Genomic DNA, 25,821 nt, shown 5'->3' on the forward strand with positions numbered 1-25,821 from the left:
CCAGTTTCACGATAAGCTCCACGACAAACTGCTTCACATTTGTCTTCATCCCATCACATTCCATCAGTTCTCATCACCATGCTGCATCAACATGATTCTATATGCATACTTTAAGAGTGGATATCTAGCTGTACGTCCTGTATGATTTGTAACTCCCAAAGAGTGCCATTCGATCTTGATGGTGCGCGCCAGTTTTCATTCGGCGTTCGTGATGCAAGTTATTGGTTTCTTTCGAACATGTCTTGAATACCAGCGATGTCCATTTTGTGAGGTGCACCTCCCGGACATTCATTTTCTGTTGCCCTCCTGAAACACATGATAGTTATTAGCAGCTAATATTTTTCCTGTCATAACTGTTAACACAACACTCTCAAATGAACCTTGCTAAAGATTGAACTTATGACCTCGCGTTCAAGAGGTTAGTCAGTAAAGAAATACACTACGTCCACAACCAGAACATGTGCATCCACTTTCTGAACTGAGTTAATTTAATTTCCACGTTATTTTCGTAAATTACGAGGGTCAAGTAGGGGGATGATTCCATAATGTAAAGTTCTGACGATCCCCAGCCACAAAAAGTTTTCATGAAACTTTTGTACCTCTTGTGCGAGAGTTATATCAAAGTTCCTATTACAGGCTTTTAGAGGCTATTAGATGAAGTTTTGATAAGGAATCAAAGTCCAGAACTGTACCGTTTGAATGTAAAAAACACACACGACGGAGACAATGAGTTGCGACCTGTGTGCTGTAGGAGCAGATGGCACGGGCAGTGTTACGAGTGCTTGTCCTCAGGTTCTCTTCTACGTGACGAAAGACGTCGTCTTCAAAGTCGAGAAATCTAGCGCGTCCCTGAAGCACCACAGCCAACCTCCTAGCTTCGAACGTACCGATTTCTCGCAGCCGTTGTTTGTTGTAAACGGACGAAGGTGTAATATAATGTCATAATTACAACAGGGGCTGCCGAAGACGCCCTCTTCTCAGCTTGTGTGCTCACCGCTAAATGGAAGATTTGAAACTGAACCGATCTTCAAAAATTTGTTATATTCAAGTGGCACATTTCTAGACGTAGGTCCCTTATAATACTTCATCTATTATGTCCCTCCTACAACCTCTAGAAGCCTGTAATAGGAGTTCTGAATCGCCCTCTATGATTAGAGTCAAACCCACAACTTGATAGTCCTATTTTAAACACTTTTAGCGTCATATGAAAGATGATACTGATATAAGATAATAATTACTGGGGTCTGTGCAGCTCACGTTATCGTCGGGTAACAAAAAGAAAGATTTCTGTTTATACTGCAGGAGCAGAATCGAATGAAGCTGAAAGTGAACGACAGCAACATACTGTGGCCAGGAGCGACCCATGCAAAACCAGAAGGCTTCATGATCCCTACTAACCTAAAAGTGCTTACCATAGAGGAGAAGCCTTTTGTGTACGTGCGAGAGCTTGTGCACGAAGGAGACACGTGTACACCGGAAGAAATACCTTGTCCGCATTTCAACTCTACAGAGGAAGGTAAGACTGAACATGCGTCAGCTAATCAAAAACTTACATTTTCACTAGCAGTCTTGCTGTTTGCTTGTTTTAGGGAAGAGGCGTGTAACAAGGCCACCTCAAGGAGATTAATGCCCAAAAATTTAAATAATTGTGAGAATGAGCTACATTGTGACAGTGCAGATTGTTAATACAATAGCTTTACGATAAATACAGAAAATATGGGATTCATCAAGAAAAGAACAGTTTGCAATGCTTCTAAATTATCCCTATTTACTTGCTGATTTTGTTCTGATTTCTGTAGTGGTCCACAGTAAAGGCACTAATACATTAAATGAAAAACGTTTTCTTTCCATATACAATACAATTTAATTTTGCAGTAGCATTCGTTACATTGTTCAGTGTTTATAACAAATTTTGCCTGCATTGTTGGTTCTTAAATTTGCTGTAATTCCGATAACAATAAATCAAAAATCTGGAATGGTGAAAGGAAATCGCCTGTAGATAACTGAATCAATATTCCATCAACCACAGGCTTGTTAAAACCTACAGAGCGTATTAAACTGGTTGAATGCGGCTTCCTGTAGTTTAATTCCTGATGCTTTCTCATTAATATTATGTAATAATCTTTTCCCTGCTGAAACTTTGTAATAATCTGTATCTTTCTGCAAGGCTCTGGCAAGGTTATTTCTTGGTACACTCTACCTTTCTGTTCAAACTTCAACAAATATTTTGTGCTCTAACACACATGGAATTTCTAATTTCATGCACTCTTCAGTCCAATCCTCATCGGCTGCTCCTGCTGATTTTTTCTAAAATCGACCCTGAAAAAATCTCTATTCATATATAGGGGTTGGAGAAAAATATGGAAAAACAGCGAGAAACACTTGCTTGAGCATGAACGCAGACGCTAGCCGAACTAGCAGATTGCGCTGCCGTATTTGAAAATGAACGACACCTATACAACTGCCTCAATATGTTGCAAGTGGCAGTCGTGGTCAGAACTGCTGTGGCCGCCCACTTCATACATCGTAGCGCCTACTGCGTCGGTATCCCGCTTCACGTCCAACCAACACGGGATGCCTCCATCACAGGGCGTATATTCACCAGGAAAACCTATGTCGTTTGTGTTGTCAAAACAAATACTTACCGGCGGTCACAACACAACACAACACCAACGGCCACCACGAACCGCTACCCGTTCGCGGAGCCTGCAGAACAGCTTCACCAGAGGTCGCAATTACCCCAAGAACTACTTTGATACGCCAGGCACGTGATCCCAAATAGTTCCGGCATCCGCCAACGGGCTTTATAAGGCGGCTCACTGCCGGCAAAAGGCAGTTCGGCACACCGCTTGGAAGGATACAGAGCTGCCGTCCTGGCAACCATAGCCAGACGCCTCTTCTAGCAGCCCGATCTGTTGTAGATCGACTTGGTATAGTCTACGAACCTCTTCACATTGTACAATTGCTCATTGTGTTCGCTCCCCATCAAGAGTCTGGTCTTTCCTATTATTATTGGTTGTTTTGTATTTGTGTCGATGCGCGCAGTTGAGGTTGAGTCGCTCGTTCTTTTGGTGATTGTATTATTGTTTCGTTTTGGTAAGTCCAGTAAATTGTTTTCGGACTTGCTTTTTCCGCATTTCTATTCTGCTAGCGCAGATACTTCAAGAACAGTGTCCTGGATAGTTGTGAGTGCAAGTCAATTCAAACGTGGACAAATTGTTGGTGCTCAAAGGCATCATGTCGAAGATTTATAGCGCAGACAGGGAAAGCGGAAAAACATCATCCGCTAAGTCACAACGTCGACGAAAGTATGTGTTGAGTGATCGTGACAGGCGGTCATTGAAGAGGACTGTGACAAAAAATAATGGGACGGTAGCTGTAAAAGTCACTGCAGAACTGAATGTCGCTTTCGCGAACCCTTTCAGTTCCGAAAAAACACGAAGGAAGCACCATAAGTGGGGAATTGAAGAGCGTACTGGAATTCAAAAACCATTAATCAGTGATATAAATGCTCATAACAAGAAAACGTGGTGTTGAAGCAATAAAACCTGGACTATGGAACAATGGAAGAAATTCATTTGATCGGATGAGTCTTGTTTCACATTGTTTCCAACTTCTGGCCGAGTTTACGTCCCAAGAGTGAAACATGGCGGGGGTTCAGTGATGATTTGGGTAGCCATATTGTTGCATTCGATGTGCCCTATGATACTCTGCAAGGTCGCGTTATCCCAAGGATGTAGCAATTTAGGCTCATTAGGTATTTCCCTTGGTACAATGTTTGTTCCACAATGATGGTGCTATGTTCCAAGAAGACAGGGCCTTTGTTCACACAGCTCTTATCATCCAGGACCAGTTTATGAGCACAATCTCTCCAGACCACCACAGACACCAGATCTCAGTTTACTGGACCTTTGTTGTCTGCTTCGGAGAGAAGGGTGCGTAATCGCTATCCACTTCCACCATCGTTATCTGAACTTGCTATTATTTTGCGATAAGAAAATCATACAGGATCTGTAACCATTCCGATACGACTGGAAGCTGTTTTGAATGTCAGTAGATTTCCTACACTGTGTTAGACATGGTTATGTGTTGTGTTTTTCAGTGTTTCCATATTTTTGTCTAACCCCTGTAGATTCTATCTGAATCAATCGCGGGCCATACTACCCAACCGAGTCTGTAAAGATAAACGTTGAGTAGTCTCAAGGCAAAGTGAGACATTTGTTTAAAATTTTGACAATCTAGTTTACACTTAACTACTTTAGCTTTTCGTGGTACCCGACTCCAAGACTCGGTCGAAAATGTAAACTGAGATAACGAGTTGCAGGAACAAAAGCAAACACGTACAGCCTGGTCCACAACACTGAATACAGTCTATCTTTCGTACGAACAGATCTAATCCACCCTCATAATTGGCACTTCGTGCACAGCACTGTAACGTTCTACCGCCTCCTGTGAGATGCTAGAAATTCTCAGTGGGCTGTACTATCCAACCAGCTGTACCAACAGCCTCTCCCCTATACATCTATTAAAGTAAACGTGTGAGATGACTTACACATTCTTTCAATGTGCGTAAATATTCTGATGAATCGAAACATTATCGCCACCGCCGACCATGAGATTAAATGCCACCTGCTGGCTTTTCTAGTACGTAAAGCGGCAAGAAACGTTTATAAGCAGGGGAGATATAAAGCAGAAATCATTCTAGGGATGATATAGGACGCAAATGGAGAAATCCACAGAAACAAGTGACTTTAATAAAGGGCAGACTGTTAAATCCCGATGCCTGGGAATGAACATTTCAGAAACGATAATAATGGTCAGGTGTTCACTTGCTACTGTCGTGAGCATCTACGAAAAGTGGTTGAAGAGCAATGAAACCACGAGTAGACGGCAAGGTGCTGGACGTCCACTCTCGATCATATAACGTGGAGATTGGAAGGATTCCCACCCTCTCAAGCAGGACAGACATGTATCTGTGGCAGCTCTAACGACAGAGTACAACGCTGGTGCTGGTACAGGTATTTCAGAGCACACCGTTCAATACACATTGTTGAACATGGAGCTCTCCAGTAGACAACCCCTACATGTTCCCACGCATTATCAATACAGTTGCATCGGGAGTGTACTCATCGAGATAGAACAGCGAATCAAAGGAAACGTGTCAACTGGTCTAATGACTCTCGTTTCTTGTTAGAGCAAGTTGATGATTGTGTCTGGACAAGCCATCATCCACAGACGCAGGACAGTGGGGGCAGTATTATGCCACAGAGTTAATTCACCTGAACTTTAATGGTACCTGTGGTAGTAACTGAATTTGCCATGACAACTGTAGACTACTTGATTATCGCAGATCACCTGCAGCTCTCCATGCTCCATGTCTTTCCTGTCTGTGATAGAATCTTCCAGTAGGATAACTGTCCATGTCTCAAGGCCAGAAGCGTGCTACAGTGTTTTGAGAAACTTGACAGTGGAGTCACGTTGATATCTTGACCGCCAAATTGGTCTGATCTGAAACCGATCGAAAACATCTGGGACATTATAGGGGGTCAGCTCCTCGCACAAAAGTTATTATTTTTGTTTTTGTATTAACACTCCGTCTTCAGGCCACGAGTGGCCTACCGGGACCATCCGACCGCCTTGTCATCCTCAGTGGAGGATGCGGATATGAGGGGCGTGGGGTCAGCACACCGCTCTCCCGGCCGTTATGATGGTATTCTTGGCCGAGGCCGCTACTGTTCGGTCGAGTAGCTCCTCAATTGGCATCACGAGGCTGAGTGCACTCCGAAAAATGGCAACAGAGCATGGAGGCCTGGATGGTCACCCATCCAAGTGCCCACCACGCCCGACAGCGCTTAACTTAGGTGATCTCACGGGAACCGGTGTATCCACTGCTGCAAGGCCGTTGCACTCGCCCACAAACCACCAGCCAATTAATTTCGGATGTTGCGTGACCTGTGCATCGGCATCTAGTGCCATATACCGAGAACTTGTGCAACTTATGCTACACAGAATCGTTACTGTGTCACATTCCAAAGATGGACCAACACGCTATCAAGCAGGTGGTTGTAATGTTTTCGCTAATCAATGTATTTCAGTACAATGACAAATTTATAGTAAATATTGATTACAGTAGCATGTAAAATTTGTCTTAAGCATTTTGATCAATTCTCTAATATGAAATATTCGTTTTATTTTAGTCTTCTGCTGTAAAGGATTCTGCATGGATCTCTTAAGGGAGCTAGCACGCAACATAAATTTTACGTACAATCTGACATTGTCACCAGACGGCCAGTTTGGTAGTTACATCATCAAGAACAGCTCAGGTAATTCATCGACATACAAGAGTAAAAATTTTCTCAATCTTTCATTAATGAAGACGGGAGACAAATTCAGTTCAATTGTTTTTATAATGTTTACTTTAAGCGTATTAGTAGCGTTATATGAATGTGGACTGTAGCATTTATGGCTTTGTTTTGCAATATGTGGAATTTGTCTGTCCCTGTATCCCAGCAGATGTTCACACAACTTTCCCGCTGAGTGGACGTCTGCATCTACAATCACAGCCATACTGTGAAACTACTGTAACGAGCGTGAGAGAGGGTATCTCTCATTAGGATTTCTTCCCATTCCACTCTCAAATGGAGTTTGAGAAGAATAAATTCTCAAATTTCGTTTAGTATTCCATAAAATCGTATTTTCGTTGATTAGCATTGGTATGATACTGAGTCAAACACTTTTCGGAAGTCAAGAAATACTGTATCTGCCGGTCTTCTTCGATGTCTGGATTTCAAATTGTCATTTAAGAATAGCACGAGATGGGTTCTTCATGACCATTGCTATTGGAATCGAGGCTAAATGGCATGGAAAAGGTTATTCTGTTCAAGATACCTCATTCTGTTTGAGCTCAGAACACGTTCTCAGATTCTACAACAGATCGACGTCAGTGATACTGGAATATGGCATGCACAAAACATAACTAGAGGCATTTTGTAGAGCACCTAGACTTAGGCAGATAGTACCAGTTCTGGAACAATAATGAATGCCACCCCCCTTCCCCCATGATTTCATTGACGACGTAATCGATTAATCCTCAGATTCCAACACCCCTCCCCCATGACATCACACAGTTGTCAGATTTCCCCCACCCTCTATGCCATAGGCCAACTTCTCTCTGTGTAAAATGAGCGCAAATTCAAAATCCGTGGGAAATTCAAAGTTTGGTCCAAATGGCTGGTTCAAATGGCTCTGAGCACTATGCGACTTAACTTCTGAGGTCATCAGTCGCCTAGAACTAATTAAACCTAACTAACCTAAGGAGATCACACACATCCATGCCCGAGGCAGGATTCAAACCTGCGACCATAGCGGTCGCTCGGCTCTAGACTGTAGCACCAGAACCGAACGGCCACTCCGGCCGGCAAAGTTTGGTGCAAATTTCAAAATGACTCAATTGTACTAGAGGGTTTTCAACCTACTCCTATTCCGTCACTGGGGAAGTGGGGCTGTTGTACGAAGTACAAATTGGTGAAAAATTTTTAAAAATCCAAGATGGAGTATTCTCATGTTGATGGTAGTAGGTCAATTGTGCTAAATATAAAATTTAATATGGCCACTGGCTGACATTACTGTGGAAGTAGGTCACTTGTGCAAAGTATAAAATCCAATGTGGCTGATATGGGATACTGGTAACATCTTTATGAGGCCAGAATTCAAGATGCTATGACAAAGGGAAATAACCTGTCTGTTGTCCTAGTTAACATGTTTTCCCCAAGCTATTTCTCACTGAGACTATTTACAGGAATCGTATCACTTATAAAATTTCTGGGTTTTCCCCTCTGATGTCAGCATTTAAACAGTTGTCACCCAAAGTCTTTAAGTTCGGTGTAAAATTCAAAATGGTCAAAACATACGTCATACAGCCTGTTACTATGGAAGTAGGGCTGTTCTCCTAAGTATAAAATGCTGGGATATCCAAGATTGGGTATTGTCATGTTGATGTAAGTAGGTCACTTGAGTTAAATGTAGAATTCAAAATGACCTAAGGTTTCTCCCCCAGCATCACTTGCCTGATGCAAAGGATGTTTTTCCCCCCTCCCCTCCCCAGGTCCAACCCTGCCCGTTAGACAAAAGATGCCAGCCTGGGTAGGGCAGGGGAAATTAACCTGTCTTCTGCCCTACCTAATACGTTTTCCCCAAGCTGTTAATCACTCAGACCTGCAAGGCTATTTATAAAAAACAGATCACTTACAGAATTCCCTCCTACATCGCCTGCAAACTCAACGTTGGCCACCATTACCACTGTGCTGCCATCTGTTTGTCAGTGTACGAGGCAGTGCTGGGCCAATGCCGCCACCACCACTGCCACCGTCACCACCACCACCACCACCACAAGAGACTGGACCCCTGTGTGACACTCCATAGCTATTGTCCAAGTGCTGACAAAACCCTGGAAACTGAATGACACAGAGAGCACGATGTACTATTATAGAGACGTCACTTCTGCCTACAATTCCAGGGCACCTGGCGCCCCATGATACAGTTAGGAATGCAGACAGATGCTAGCCTGTTGTCCACTACGACAGTACATCCCCAGCAGAGCCAGAGCAGTTTACGAGATGACACAGCTGTCAGATGTATTCCAAAGGGTACACAATTTTACACCTAAACATACTCGAATTTTATGACAGGACTGCGTCCTATTGTGGTAGAGGAAGGTGCTGTAACAGTTCTGACATTCCATAATTCGAGCAGCCTCCATGACTCTCTGAAAACTGCTATTCAGTTTTCAACTGATATACGTTTGGTGCGAGCTGACTACAGTTACTTGATTGTTTCTCCATACCTGTGGCTATATGACAGATTAATGAATTACCTGAATAAATACAATCTTGAAAGCGAATCACAGTTTGGTTTCCGAAGTGGCATAAATACAGATTCAGCCATAGTAGAATTCACAAAAGTTGTACATGATGCTCTTGATAAAGATGAATGTGTCACAGGCATATTTTTGGATATTTCTAAGGCGTTTGATGCAGTCGACCACAAGATTCTATTAAATCAATTAGAAGCATTAGGAATAAGAGGGGTAGCTCATGACTGGTTTCGATCATACCTAGCAGATAGGGTACAAAGAGTGGAGGTAACACATACTTCAAATAGATATAAACATTTAGTAAAATACTTAACAGACCGAGCGAGGTGGCGCAGTGGTTAGACACTGGACTCGCATTCGGGAGGACGACGGTTCAATCCCGCGTCCGGCCATCCTGATTTAGGTTTTCCGTGATTTCCCTAAATCACTCCAGGCAAATGCCGGGATGGTTCCTCTGAAAGGGCACGGCCGACTTCCTTCCCCATCCTTCCCTAATCCGATGAGACCGATGACCACTCTGTCTGGTCTCCTTCCCCAAACCAACCAACCAACTTAACAGAACCAAAATACGTTAGTATAGGGGTTCCCGAAGGTAAAATATTAGGACCAATACTGTTCATGATATATATCAATGACTTCCACAATAGTGTTACTCATGGTGAAAAAATTCTCTTCGCTGATGACAGCAATATTATAGTCACTGAGAAAACAAGAGAACTCCTTGCCGAGAAAGCAAATGAAACTCTCAAGGAAGTTTATGATTGGTCAATAAGGAATAAAGTGACATTGAACATAAAGAAAACTAATGCTATGAATTTCAGTTTGAAGAGGAAAAATGACAATGTTAAATTAAATTTAGATGGCACCTCTATAGACTGTGTAACAAATGCAAAATTTCTAGGATGAATATTGATTCTCGGTTGAAGCGGTCTTTTAGTTACATATTATTCATATGTACACTCAATTCTTAGCTATGGCATTCTTTTTTGGGGAACAAACGCACAAAACATGAACACAATTTTCAAACTCCAGAAAGAGCCATAAGAATAGTAACCAAAAATGCTAGTCGATCTCATTGTAAAGATCTGTTCAAAACACTGGGGATTTTAACTGCTCCATGTGAATACATTTACCAGTCAGTTGTACACATCAAAAATAACATTGGTAATTACTGCACAAACAGATCTGTCCATGACCATGCAACAAGAGATAGACTCAATTTACATTTACCAAGGAAAAAATAAACATAAAACTCAGATACCATTTTCTACCAGAGAATATAACTGTACAATAAATTACCAAAAGAGGTTAAACAAATTGCAAAAATACACTTATTTAAAAAGGCAGTTAGAAAGTACTTGTTATGCTATACATTTTATACATTGAAGGATTACGTAGATAAAACAGAGTATGGGTTTGACCAAAAAAATGTTATACAAATAAATAATAATAATGATTATAAAACATCAAACATTCCACATAACACCTTCACTTTATGTTTTTTCCCTTCTTTTCTCCTTTCTACAAATACTTACCCCTAAGCTATGCATAGCACAATACTAACACCTCTTCCTCTTTCTGAGCTCAACATCTCACTCATTATGGAGGGATGCTGACTCAGTTTTTCAGGATAGCAAATGGGAAGTTGCGGTACAGAAAATAGCCCAGAGATCACCACTGTGTGTGTGTGTGTGTGTGTGTGTGTGTGTGTGTGTGTGTGTGTAGTGAGTGAAGTGTTATGAAACAATGTGTGTATAATGTGTGCAGTGAATGATAGTGAGATATGAGTGAACAGTGTGGCATTACATTATTTAATAAGTTTTTTGTAAGAAAAGTATTATATATCAGGAGTAAATCTAATGATTGTCTCTAACTAGAAGCCTGTAAGTATATGTGTATACGAATTAGTCTATTTTACATTGGTCTAAACTTGTAAATACTTTGACATATCCTATATCCTTGTAAAAAGAGATCTACGGATGAATAAAGCTACTATTACCACTACGACATACTCTAGCGCCATTTGTGGTCTTTGTTGGAGATTGGTTAATCTTTTTTAACAGATGCAGCCTGATTCCGATTCAATGAACCAATGCTTTATTATTGTACTATTCTTAAACTATAACTGCTTTTTATTATATGTGGACAGGATGGATAGCATGAGTGAAGACATCGTTGATACACATTTTACATAGGATACCATGATGATTGTGCGTAGTACAAGCCATTGGTAGATTTCGGTGTCTGGAGACATAAGGCATCAATTTATTCACGAAACTCGCGTAAACTGCGTGCACAGAGCGGTTTCTCAGCAGTATGGACGGTAACCGCGAAGGGATGGGGAATTCTCGTCTGACACTTGTCAGAGTATTGCGAGCAAAGTGAAATCCTTTGTACAGAAATCCAACGACACAGTTTTACACTTAACACACTATTAATATGATTTTAGAACTGCAAGGTTTCTGGACTCTTACTCATCCGAAATGCAACGCTGTTCACATTCCGATGTAGGAAATCTATTCCCATAACACGACATACGTTCACATAACGAAGTTGTCTTCTACGAAGCTCCATACGTTATGGTCGCAAACTTGAAGAGGGCGAGAGTAATACCTTGCACACCAAATAGAACATTAATTCTTCAAACTGTTTGCAGGTTTCTGGAGGTGTATGACAAAATTCACATCCAGTTGTGGTTCAGACATTATATTATGTTCACATCACATCAGAAAGGGGTAAAATACGCTGCTATAAAAATTTTCGACAAATTACCGGATGCAATAAAATGTCTGACAGACAGCAGTAATAGCTTCAAAATAAATTGAAATTATATCTGCTTGACAACTCCTTCTATCTATACCATAGATGAATTCTTGAATAGGAATAAATAAATCTATAAATATAGTATATGCATTGTGTGCCATTTAAGGGAATGGGGTACATAATAGAAATATTAATCTTTAACTCTATATATATATATATATATATATATATATATATATATATATATATTAAAATCTTGTTTCATAAGTGCATTTCTTGTGCACTTGACACGTTCCACATCATAACGGCTACCATACCGTGCGATTGATGAATGGAACACACAACCAACCAACCAACCAACCAACTTCTCTAAAATGATCGTCAGCGAATATTTCAACTTAATTATAGACATCTGGCTTTCGCATATACGAAGGTACAAAATGACGTATGCGTTTTCAGCTACTTTCAGCGTCATTTCAGTTACCCAATTTCAACTACTTTTGAATGTCTTGGGGAATTTATAAATAATTTCTGTCCAATGCGAATGTGCTTCCCTCAACAACAGCGCTTGTGTAGAGTATGTAGTACCTACAACCCCAGAAAAATTTGAAAGGAGTGCAGTGAGATAATGCTTGTTAATGTTTTTGCAGTTCAGATGATAACACTTCCCACTCCATACGATGTATGCACACAAGATGAAAGTGCAGAACATACAGAGATGTTTATTTAACGCCATCCAACAGCCCTTATATCCATGTGTTAAAGTAAAATCAATAGAGCAATTCTACAGTGGCTCCAGGACACATAGAACTGCAGTCATCCCTCCTATAAACAGAAAGCGATATAGTATTCAGTCGATATTAAGCTATTACTCACATAAATTATAACTGTTTTATGTTGTACATAGGACATCCAATTTCTCCATGAGAGTTCGTATGGTACTGTCATCTGGGGTTTAACATCAGGTGGATGTGTTAACCACTGACCTCAGTATCACTGTAAGGAAGATGAAAATAGGTACTTTAAGGAGAGACCTCATGATAGTAGATCTAGAATATTGTCTTGATTAAGACAGTGGAAGCGGAGACGGATATGTGCTGTTTATGATTTTGGTCACTCAGTGTTTCTAAGAGCAGTCTGATGACAAGTGTCACAGGTCTGCGATTGAAGATGCATGATAGCACAGGATATCCATTCGGAAGTGTTGCAGAAGATGTGCAGTGAGTTAACTGTGAGACATATGCAGTGCATGTTTCTACAGGGTTTCTTAATCATTCCTGATGGATCCAGGTGTGATTCCTTCAACAAGATGCTTGTGTTGGCATTCTTTTGCTGATCAAGGTTGCAAGATATACTAGATGTGATGCAGAAGATTCATCGAGAAGTTTGTTACAGCATTTCACAGTAGGGCATTCCCTGCAGTTTGTCTACATTACTGCATCACCTTCCAGCCAATAGCACACACTTAACGCTGCTGAAGTACTGAGACTACCATCTCAGTAAACTATTTATATTCTTCCTCAAACCAAAGTAGACCAATGCAACCCTCATACCTTAAGACACTTATCCTGCTGGAAAACAGAACTCGGTATGTAATAATAGATTACAAATGTCAGACATCTCAGAACACATAACCAACAAACACAGACATCAAGTGGTTCCAAGGGATTTCTGTATCACTTGTGATGAACAGCGGAGTTTGTTGTATTGCTCCATTCTATCATGACTGAGTTTTATAACACAATCAATTATAAGGATGTTTCTGCAGGAAAATGTTCTATATCAGTTCTTAAGAGATGTGTGGCCATTGTGGCTCGGTGGGTGGTGTACTTGTACTAGTACAGGGTGCGGCAGTCAAACCTGCATTATTAGTGCGCGGAAGTGTTGGAAGTAGTGAGGGGCGAGTATCCAAGGTCACCACTGCGTTCCCAACACAAAGCATTTCAGTAGACATGGAGCAGTGGACCAAGCAACAACGGTCGTTTGCAGTGAAAGCGTTCTACCAAAGCGGTAGCTATGTAGCCGCTCAGCGTCTTTTCCAGGCGCATTTTCAAATTAATCGTAATAGGCCAGTGCCTTCAGTTAACTCAATAAGAACTTGGCTCGAAAACTTTGAAAACGTCGGTGAAACAACAAAGAAAAGAGGTGGGACATCAAAGACAGTGCATGCTCCCGAGTATGTGAAACGTGTAAGAATTGCTGTGGGAAGAAGCCCCTGGAGATCATCGCGTAGACAGAGTACTGCGCTTGGAATTTCTGACAGGACTGTCAGAAGGATTCTGAGGTTAGACTTGCATCACCACCCATACAAAATCCAAGTGGTTAACGCATTGAATAATAACGACTTCGTGATCCGACAGCATTTCTGTGAAAGTCTTTAGCAAATGGTTGAAGAAAACGAGGAGCTTGTTCACAACCTCTGGATGAGTGACGAGGCACATTGTCACCTCAATGGATATGTGAACAAACAGAACTTTAGGTACTGGTGTGATCAGAACCCTCACCAACTCCATGAAAAGCCCCTGCACTCAACCAAGGTAGCAGTTTGGTGCCTCATCGGGAATAATAGACACTTTTTTTTTCAGAACGAAGGAGAGAAATCTGTTGCTGTGAATGCTGAGCGCTATTCAGCAATGTTAAGGACATTCTTCATACCTCAGCTTCGTCAATATGCAGCGAATGATGAAACATTATTTCAACAAAATGGAGCAACAAATCACACAGCCTGCGTGAACACTAATGTTCTCAACGAAATTTTTCCCAACCGAGTGATTTACAAGAATGGAGCGATTGCTTGCTTGCCCCCACCCGGTCACCTGACCTTACACAGCTTGTGATTTTTTTCTTATGGGGTTACGTTAAGAGCAAAGTGTAGACCTCATAACGCTGGTGATCTCAAAGCAAGAATCCGGTGCGAGAATGCCGAGATCGAGAAGTACGCCATCCTGCTGATGTTTTTTCCAAACACTGCAAAAATGTGTTGATGTTTCTTAAATCCTTTTTAACGTAGCAGAAGGCTGTATGAATAAAATTTTGATATCTGCATCCGTGTTTATTTTACATTCATTTTAAAAATGCAGGTTTGACTGCTGCAACATGTAGTTGTAGTAGTATTACACTACTGGCCATTAAAATTGGTACACCACGAAGATGACGTGCAACAGACGCAAAATTTAACAGACAGAAAGAAGACGCTGTGATATGCAAATGATTAGCTTTTCAGAGCATTCACACACAAGGTTGGCGACGGTGGCGACACCTACAACGTGCTGAGATGAGGAAAGTTTCCAACCGATTTCTCATACACAAACAGCAGTTGACCGGCGTTGCCTGGTGAAACGTTGTTGTGATGCCTCGCTTAAGGAGGAGAAATGCGTACCATCACGTTTCTGACTTTGATAAAGGTCGGATTGTAGCCTATCGCGATTGCGGTTTACCGTATCGCGACATTGCTGCTCTCGTTGGTCGATATCCAATGACTGTTAGCAGAATATGGAATCGGTGGGTTCATGAGGGTAGTACGGAACGCCGTGCTGGATCCCAAAGGCCTCGTATCACTAGCAGTCGAGATGACAGGGATCTTATCCGCATGGCTGTAACAGATCGTGCAGCCATGTCTCGATCCCTGAGTCAACAGATGGGGACCTTTGCAAGACAACAACCATCTGCACGAACAGTTCGACGACGTTTGCATCAGCATGGACTATCAACTCGGAGAGCATGGCTGCGGTTACCTTTGACGCTGCATCACAGACAGGAGCGCCTACGATGGTGTACTCAACGACGACCCTGGGTGCAAGATTGGCAAAACGTCATTTTTTCGGATGAATCCAGGTTCTGTTTACAGCGTCATGATGGTGGCATCAGTGTTTATTAATTAACATTACATTGAACTCTCGATCTGATTAGAATCCTGTAACAACACATTTAGCATTGCAGAGACTAACACCACATTCTTTGATGCACTATGCGATGCTTGTGGCATAGATGCTTAAGATAATGGTAAGCCTGGAAACAACTGTGTGTTTCATTGACCATGTCTGGAAACAGTTCTGTTTACTGCTACAGTATATTCTTGATGGCTAGTAAGCCTGGATGCTGGGGGTGACAGGTGGTTAGAAATCTGCTGGAACTGTTAGGAGGCCCATTTACAACGTAGAACATTTACAATGTATGTGAAAAACATTTAAAAATGCAGTGCTGACCTGCAAATTACGTCGTATTCTGTTTAAAGAAAGGATGGATAGAGTTCAACGATTTGTCAGTGTTGCAATCACATTTCCCTCACACCAAGGCATGCCTACAGCGAAAATGAGTGATAGGTAAAAATAATACTGTCACCTATCAAAAGACTGTGTTGTCGCTGTGGTACAGCTAGTTGAGAATCTACAGTATGAATCTACTATATCCCTCTGAAAACCTATTTAAATTTATATTATGAATCTAGCTTACTGACCTTGCCACTGGCCTCCCTGTCTGAGTCTATGAAATAAATGTACAAGCACTACTACAGCCACTAGTACTCAACCAACTGGGCTACAAAGAGCACACGTCTTTTAAGAACTAATATAGCGCATTTTCTTGCACAAACACCTTTATAACTGACTGTGTTATATGACTAGTGTCTATGGTATAAGGGCTGGATTGTTCGACTTTGATTTGAGGGCGTATGTACTGGGCTGTTATAGTTACACTACTGGCCATTAAAATTGCTACACCAAGAAGAAATGCAGATGATAAACGGGTATTCATTGGACAAATATGTTATACTAGAACTGACATGTGATTACATTTTCACGCAATTTGGGTGCATAGATCCTGAGAAATCAGTGCCCAGAACAACCACCTCTGGCCGTAATAACGCCCTTGATACGCCAGGGCATTGAGTCAAACAGAGCTTGGATGGCGTGTACAGGTACAGCGGTCCATGCAGCTTCAACACGATACCACAGTTCATAAAGAGTAGTGAATGGCGTGTTGTGACGAGCCAGTTGCTCACAACAACGATTCACCAGGCAACGCCGGTCAACTGCCGTTTGTGTATGAGAAATCGGTTGGAAACTTTCCTCATGTCAGCACGTTGTAGGTGTCGCCACCGGCGCCAACCTTGTGTAAATGTTCTGAAAAGCTAATCATTTGCATACCACAGTATCTTCTTCCTGTTGGTTAAATTTCGCGTCTGTAGCACGTCATCTTCGTGGTGTAGCAATTTTAATGGCCAGTAGTGTATATTGCAGCTACTCATGGAGATTCAGTGTGGGCTGTAACTATTGTACAGCAGCGAAACGTGGTAGACATGCTGCAGTAACGAGAAACCGATTTATGCAGGAAAAAATTAGTTCCAGTTTTGTCCATCAGCTACATATCTGGCGTTGTACACTGTTTGTAGTGAAAGTCCTTTATGTGAATGACAGCAGTTACAAAATGGTTCAACTGGCTCTGAGCACTATGGGACTCAACTTCTGAGGTCATTACTCCCCTAGAACTCAGAACTAGTTAAACCTAACTAACCTAAGGACATCACACACATCCTTGCCCGAGGCAGGATTCGAACCTGCGACCGTATCGGTCTCGCGGTTCCAGACTGCAGCGCCTAGAACCGCACGGCCACTTCGGCCGGCTGGCAGCAGTTACAGTGATACATTGAGTGATTATCGCCGCCGACGCGCGCCACGCTGTTGTAGGCGCTGCAGTCCGGAATCGCGCGACTACTACGGTCGCAGGTTCGAATCCTGCCTCGGGCATGGATGTGTGTGATGTCCTTAGGTTAGTTATGCTTAGGTAGTTCTAAGTTCTAGGGGACTGATGACATCAGATGTTAAGTCCCATAGTGCTCAGAGCCATTTGAACCATTTTTTGATTATCGCCGACTGACAGGTCTGAGCAGAGGCTTAGTGTCATTAAATGGTATAAAGAAGATTATAATAAAATTCAAAAACACAAGTGAGCTTGGTGTTGTACCTGGAGGAGGAAGGCATCCTATCCCGATGTAGGCTATTGGCGAGGTTGGTTTTGCTGTCATTGACCATGCAGCACATGCCCCATGTAGTGGTAGTACTCATGCAGTGTCACAAGAATTGTCCATCCCATGGTCAACGATACAGAAAGTTTTGCAGCCTATTTTACACTGGTACCCATACAAGATCCTGATGGTGCAGCAACCCACATCCTATTCCTAATCCATTACACATGGAAACATTGCTACAGCTCTTTCTTGCATTCAGAGCACCCGATTTGCACTTGGTTGCCAAAAATTGTAACTAACATTTTCCAGTACAAATCGGTTCCACATAAATGCATTAGAATGTCTACCAAGTTTCGCTGCCATACGATAATTTCAGAACACACTGGACCTCTTTGAACAGGTACGCTATAATTACAATCACGAGGTAGTTTACTGTGATAGTCATGGTACTTCTGCTACGATAGGTTTGTGCTATTGGCTGGAGAGTGATGCAGTTATGTATAGACATGGCAGGGAATGCCTGACTGTGGAACATTGTATAAAACTTCTAGAAGGGTCTTCTCTGTCATATCCCGTATACGTCCCAGCCTTGACCAGCAAAATAATGCCAGCACAAGTGTCATGTTGAAGGAATAAATGATTAAGAAATCCTGTGGAAATATGTGCTGCATATGTCTGAAAGTTAACTCACTACGCATCTTTTGCGACATTTTCGAATCGTGTCCTCTGCTACCATGTATCTCTGACTGCAATCCTGTAGCACTTATCATCAAACTTTGATCTTAGAAACTTTGGGTGCCCAAAATCACAAACAGTACATCTCCATCTCAGTGCTTCCACTGTCCTGTGCTAGACAGTTCTATAGATCTGCTATCACAATGTCTATCCTTAAAGATCTACGTTCATCTTCTTACAATGACATTGAGCTCATTGGTTCACAGGTCCACCTCATGTTAAACCCCAGATGACAATAGCATACGAACTCCCACTGGAGAAATTGGATGTCCTATGTACAAAGTAAACAGTTATAATTTATGTGATTAGTCGCTTAATCCCGACTGAATACTATATCTTACTGATTTAGTTCCTGTCGTTCCCTTTGAACACAGGGCCGTGACGAAATTCCTCCACCTCGCACGATTTGTAGCAAGTCTCTTCACTTCATTCCAGGTTTCCCCCTCCTCTGCAGCTTCTCTCTCGACCGTCCTTTTGCAGGTTTTGGGACGACCGCTTTTTCTAACCCCTTGAGGGTTCCAATCCAACGCCACCGTTTCAACAGCTCCATCTGGTTTCCTCAATGTATGCCCAATCCAGTTCCATTTTCTTTCCTTGATTTGTATATTGATTGGTTGCTGATTTGTCTCCCTCCAAAGATCTTCATTTGTCATTATATCTGGCCATCTCACATTTAAAATACGCTGGAGGCAGCGATTGATAAAAACTTGGAGCTGGTTTTTGATGTGGTTAGTCGCCTTACAAGTTTCGCAACCTTGCAATAGAACAGCCTTCACATTGCTATTCAAAAGCCGGAGTTTGATCTTCTTTGAGATGTTCCTATTTCTCCAAACAGGGTACTGTTGCACAAACGAACCATTTGCTTTGCAGATGCGACTACGGACGTCCTTCTCAGCGCCTCGAGGTAGTCGTGACTATACTTCCGAGATCCATTAATGGACAGCCTATTCGTGATGGTCGAATTTATCTGCATTTCTTTGATTTTGCAAACATTTATCTTCCTTACAGTGACATTGAACTCAGTGGTTCACAGGTACATCTGATTTTAAACCCCAGATGACAGTACCATATGAACTCTCATTGGAGAAATTGGGATGGCCTATGTACAACATAAAACAATTATAATTTATCTGAGTAATCACTTAATATCGACTGAATACTAATCGCTTTCTGTTTATAGGAGGGATGACTGGAGTTTTGTGAGTCCTGCAGGTCAGGGAAGAATTGCTCTACTGATTTTACTTTAACGTATGGACCTAAGGCTCGTTGGATGACGTTAAATTATCATCAGCCTGTTCGCAGTGAGTGTTCTGCACTGTCACCTTGTGTACATAGCTCTTATTCAGTAGGACGCCTTTTCATCTGAATTGCTGAAACATTAACAAACCATTATATGACTGTGCTCTTTTCAGATTTTACTGGGCTTATAGCTACTATGTTCTCCACACAAGCGCCCTTGTTGAGACAAACACAGCCACATTCGAAGGAAATTACTTGGAAATTCCTCAATAAATGCAAAAGTAATTGAAATTGGGAAACTGAGTGACGCTGAAAGTAGTTCAAACTGCATGCTTCGTTTCTTACCTATATATATGAAACCCAGATGTCTGTGCATAGGTGAAACATTCGCCGACGATCATTTTATAGGAGTGATGTAAACATACCATCATTTTTCAACAATAACTGGACGTGAATTTCGCCAAGCACCTCGAGAAACCTATAAAGTGTTTGTGCCATTTAGAATTGATGTTGTATTTGCTGTACATCTTAGTCGTCTCACCCTGTTAATGTGTGGAACTCTGAACAAGAGAACCTTGCTAGGTGAATGTATGCCAGGTGCTGGAAATAGATTTTCTATATTGAAATGTCGCATTCCAGACGGCAAAGAGGCCAGAAACTGTGCAGTTCTAAAATTATACACTCCTGGAAATTGAAATAAGAACACCGTGAATTCATTGTCCCAGGAAGGGGAAACTTTATTGACACATTCCTGGGGTCAGATACATCACATGATCACACTGACAGAACCACAGGCACATAGACACAGGCAACAGAGCATGCACAATGTCGGCACTAGTACAGTGTATATCCACCTTTCGCAGCAATGCAGGCTGCTATTCTCCCATGGAGACGATCGTAGAGATGCTGGATGTAGTCCTGTGGAACGGCTTGCCATGCCATTTCCACCTGGCGCCTCAGTTGGACCAGCGTTCGTGCTGGACGTGCAGACCGCGTGAGACGACGCTTCATCCAGTCCCAAACATGCTCAATGGGGGACAGATCCGGAGATCTTGCTGGCCAGGGTAGTTGACTTACACCTTCTAGAGCACGTTGGGTGGCACGGGATACATGCGGACGTGCATTGTCCTGTTGGAACAGCAAGTTCCCTTGCCGGTCTAGGAATGGTAGAACGATGGGTTCGATGACGGTTTGGATGTACCGTGCACTATTCAGTGTCCCCTCGACGATCACCAGTGGTGTACGGCCAGTGTAGGAGATCGCTCCCCACACCATGATGCCGGGTGTTGGCCCTGTGTGCCTCGGTCGTATGCAGTCCTGATTGTGGCGCTCACCTGCACGGCGCCAAACACGCATACGACCATCATTGGCACCAAGGCAGAAGCGACTCTCATCGCTGAAGACGACACGTCTCCATTCGTCCCTCCATTCACGCCTGTCGCGACACCACTGGAGGCGGGCTGCACGATGTTGGGGCGTGAGCGGAAGACGGCCTAACGGTGTGCGGGACCGTAGCCCAGCTTCATGGAGACGGTTGCGAATGGTCCTCGCCGATACCCCAGGAGCAACAGTGTCCCTAATTTGCTGGGAAGTGGCGGTGCGGTCCCCTACGGCACTGCGTAGGATCCTACGGTCTTGGCGTGCATCCGTGCGTCGCTGCGGTCCGGTCCCACGTCGACGGGCACGTGCACCTTCCGCCGACCACTGGCGACAACATCGATGTACTGTGGAGACCTCACGCCCGACGTGTTGAGCAATTCGGCGGTACGTCCACCCGGCCTCCCGCATGCCCACTATACGCCCTCGCTCAAAGTCCGTCAACTGCACATACGGTTCACGTCCACGCTGTCGCGGCATGCTACCAGTGTTAAAGACTGCGATGGAGCTCCGTATGCCACGGCAAACTGGCTGACACTGACGGCGGCGGTGCACAAATGCTGCGCAGCTAGCGCCATTCGACGGCCAACACCGCGGTTCCTGGTGTGTCCGCTGTGCCGTGCGTGTGATCATTGCTTGTACAGCCCTCTCGCAGTGTCCGGAGCAAGTATGGTGGGTCTGACACACCGGTGTCAATGTGTTCTTTTTTCCATTTCCAGGAGTGTAGAAAGAGTGAAAGGTCCAAGCTGACAATGTGCAGCGTCGAGCACAGAGGTATAACTGTGGCGTCGTGGTTATGTGGTTATGGTGTTGGGTTGGTAAGGGTGACAACTGTGTTCAAACACTGTTCTTCTGGTTATTGACATGTCTTTTCGCTGTGTTCACATATGTGTCTGTGTCGTTGTGTAAAGTCCGTTTGCATCAGTGAGGTGTAAGAACAGGACCTCCAGACATATGTACCTCCTATTTGTTCTAGCCAAGTGCCACATGTTTGACTCTTGCATTCCGTTTTAGAAGTTTTTACTTTTGAATTCCTGTATTGTTACGTAATTCACACCTGCTTATTTGTTGTATTCAGTTCTGTAAGAGATCTACATCTACATCTACATACATACTCCGCAATCCACCATAAGGTGCGTGGCGGAGGGTACCTCGTACCACAACTAGCATCTTCTCTCCCTGTTTCACTCCCAAACAGAACGAGGGAAAAATGACTGCCTATATGCCTCTGTACGAGCTCCAATCTCTCTTATCTTATGTTTGTGGTCTTTCCGCGAAATATAAATTGGCGGCAGTAAAACTGTACTGCAGTCAGCCTCAAATGCTGGTTCTCTAAATTTCCTCAGTAGCGATTCACGAAAAGAACGCCTCCTTTCCTCTAGCGACTCCCACCCGAGTTCCTGAAGCATTTCCGTAACACTCGCGTGATGATCAAACCTTAACACTCGCGTGATGATCAAACCTACCTGTAACAAATCTAGCAGCCCGCCTCTGAATTGCTTCTATGTCCTCCCTCAATCCGACCTGATAGGGATCCCAAACGCTCGAGCAGTGCTCAAGAATAGGCCGTATTAGTGTTTTATAAGCGGTCTCCTTCACAGATGAACCACATCTTACCAAAATTCTACCAATGAACCGAAGACGACTATCCGCCTTCTCAACAACCGCCATTACATGCTTGTCCCACTTCATATCGCTCTGCAATGTTACGCCCAAATATTTAATCGACGTGACTGTGTCAAGCGCTACACTACTAATGGAGTATTCAAACATTACGGGATTCTTTTTCCTAATCATCTGCATTAATTTACTTTTATCTATATTTAGAGTTAGCTGCCATTCTTTACACCAATCACAAATCCTGTCCAAGTAATCTTGTATCGTCCTACAGTCACTCAACGACGACACCTCCCGGTACACCACAGCATCATCAGCAAACAGCCGCACATTGCTATCCACCCTATCCCAAAAGATCATTTATGTAGATAGAAAACAACAGTGGACCTACCACACTTCCCCGGGGCACTCCAGATGATACCCTCACCTCCGATGAACACTCACTATCGAGGACAACGTACTGGGTTCTATTACTTAAGAAGTCTACGAGCCACTCACATATTTGGGAACCAATCCCATATGCTCGTACCTTAGTTAGGAGTCTGCAGTGGGGCACCGAGTCAAACGCTTTCTGGAAGTCAAGGAATATGGCATCCGTCTGATACCCTTCATCCATGGTTCGCAAGATGTCATGTGAAAAAAGGGCGAGTTGCTTTTGCAGGAGCGATGCTTTCTAAAGCCGTGCTGATGCATGGACAGCAACTTCTCTGTCTCAAGGAAATTCATTATATTCGAACTGAGAATATGTTCTAGAATCCTGCAACAAACCTATGTTAAGGTTATTGGTCTGTAATTTTGAGGATCCATCCTTCTACCCTTCTTATATATAGGCGTCACCTGCGCTTTTTTCCAGTCCCTCGGAACTTTACGTTGGCCAAGAGATTCGCGATGAATGCAAGCTAAGTAAGGAGCCAATGCAGTAGAGTACTCTCTGTAAAACCGAATTGGAATCCCATCAGAATCTGGCGATTTATTTATTTCCAACCCGGGTATTCAGCTGCCTCACGATCTACGACATCTCGCCTGCTCTCACTATTTATCACATTCACTTGCGACGGTAGTATATTCTTACTGCATGACATATTCTATAACCAATGTATAGCGTGAACGACTACGGAAGGAGAAAAGACGCGTCAACAGCCGGACGGAAATTTCATGATTTTGTGAAAAAGAAGTTTGGCGGACAAGCGAAATTTCAACACCACCTTTCACAGTCCAACACCATAACTACATAACCACGACGCCGCAGAAACACATTTATACTCAGTGCTGCACATCTTCAGCTTGGACCGTTCACTGTTTATATTTTGCTTCTTTTTTCACAGTTCAATACACCTCCTTCCTGTTTTCATGCTTGATCTGTGTTCAGTTTTTGACGAGCTATTCAGTGCACCATCTTACAACTAAATCTAGTGGGCGGCGGGCGGCGGGCGGCGGGGGGAGGTGTTGGGGAGTTTCCCTTGTAAGCTTTGCAATGCACTCGGAGGATACCTTCCCTAGCATGGTGTTTGTTTTAATACTGTCACAGTTATTCCTATCCTATTCCTACTAAATATGATAGTGACAATTGTCTAGATTGCGTCAGTGAGTTATTCAGTTTTAAAGAGCTCTAGTTCTGACAACCAGCAGGCTGCCCATCATTTTAAACTCGTGGTAAGCGGATTTTCTCACCATGTTAAACTTATGACAGTTGGTGTGTAGGACATATTGTTTAATCTGTAACATCAGTGGGATGGGAGAACTGTTTAAGCTGAGCCCAAGCAGACTTAGGGAAAAGTGGGTTTATGATTTTTTAATTGAAATAACATGACGCTGTATGACATATGTGTCGAGCAATTTGAATTTCCTGCCAAACCAGACTTTGAGTGACAACTGTCTAAATGGTGCCATCAGAGGGGAAAATCCAGGAATTCTGTAAATGACTTGGCTGCTACAAATAGCCTTGATAGTCTCTGCAGGGCTCGATCTTTCTAGTGAACATGTCAAGTAGGTCAGCAAATTGGTTATAATTCCCATTGTCCAAGTCAGACTGGTATTTTTTGCCTAACAGACAGGCTTGGACCTGGAGGGGAACAAACATCTTTCGTCTCAGGTAAGTTGCATGGGGGTAAAACCTAGTGGCTATCTTGAACTCTATATTTAGCATAAGTGATCTACTTCCACCAAATTACAATACCCCATTTTGAATTTCCCGCCAGTTTACATTTACGACAACAGATTGGAGATATGCTGTGTAATATGTGTGTTGCCCATTCTGAACTCCCCACCAAACTTAAACTTTGGGTGACAACAGAGGGGAAAAACCCAGGAATTCTGTAAGTGACTTGATTGCTATAAACAGCCATGCAGGTCTGTAGGTGAAGTAGGTGAAGTAGGTCAGCAGACTGGTCACTTCCTTTTGTCCTACCATCTTGGATTCTGACATCATAAAGATGGTGACAGTATTCCAGGTCGATCATCTTAGATTCCATACTTAGCACAAGTGACCTATTTCCACAGTAACATCAGAGGAAACCTGGTAGCCATATTGAATTCTATGTTTGCACAAATGTCCTACTTCCACCAATGTGACAATGCACCACCCTGATTTTTTTTTAATTTCCCTCCAATTTATGCTCAGGACAACAGCCCTACTTCCACAGTGACATCATGGGAGTGGGTGAGAAACTCTCTAGCACAATTGGGCTATTTTGAATTTCCTGCCAAATTTTGAATTTCCCACGATTTTTTAAAATTTACTGCCAATTTATACATAGGGCAACTGGTGTATAACACAGGGGGTGGGGAAACTTTGACAAGAACACATGATGAGATAGGGAGGATGAGAGGTGTGGTGAAATTTGATGACTCATTGATTACGTCATCGACGATGACATGGGGGAGGGGAACGGTGTCTTCCGTTGTTCCAGAACTGGTATTCTTCTGTACCTTCTCCTAAACCTCCTAATATTACATTATTTATTCAGGTGGAGACAGACTACATAGACTTGGTAGATTTTTGTCTTTTTGACATGTGGGCCTGTTTACCACTGCTCAGACTTGTGTTTCATCACAGCTGCACGGCATTTTGTGGCATTATGCATTATCTGGCAGTGAGATTCATTCTCGTCAACAATAGAAGATAACTTCCAGTGTGCTCTGGAGCACCATTAACCTTGCAACACCATGAAGTCCTCAACTAAAAATCGTCAAATTGTCATTAAGTTTACTACATGCCTGGATAACCAACTGATTAGCATTTTAGTGCAACCAT

The 25,821-nt window shown here is 42.8% G+C and overlaps 1 protein-coding gene across 3 annotated transcripts in view; it reads left to right on the plus strand.

The window, feature by feature from the left end:
* Window positions 1-25,821, plus strand: part of LOC126471556 (glutamate [NMDA] receptor subunit 1) — a 524,350-nt gene that overhangs the window by 412,079 nt on the left and 86,450 nt on the right. For all 3 annotated transcript variants that reach the window (XM_050099783.1, XM_050099785.1, XM_050099784.1), the window contains 2 exons: window positions 1,303-1,516; window positions 6,198-6,323. In XM_050099783.1, coding sequence (XP_049955740.1) covers window positions 1,303-1,516; window positions 6,198-6,323 — 340 coding nt within the window. The remainder of the gene's footprint in view (window positions 1-1,302; window positions 1,517-6,197; window positions 6,324-25,821) is intronic.

This window comes from Schistocerca serialis, chromosome 3 (genome assembly GCF_023864345.2).
Source record: "Schistocerca serialis cubense isolate TAMUIC-IGC-003099 chromosome 3, iqSchSeri2.2, whole genome shotgun sequence".
In the NCBI taxonomy this organism is placed as follows: domain Eukaryota; kingdom Metazoa; phylum Arthropoda; class Insecta; order Orthoptera; family Acrididae; genus Schistocerca; species Schistocerca serialis.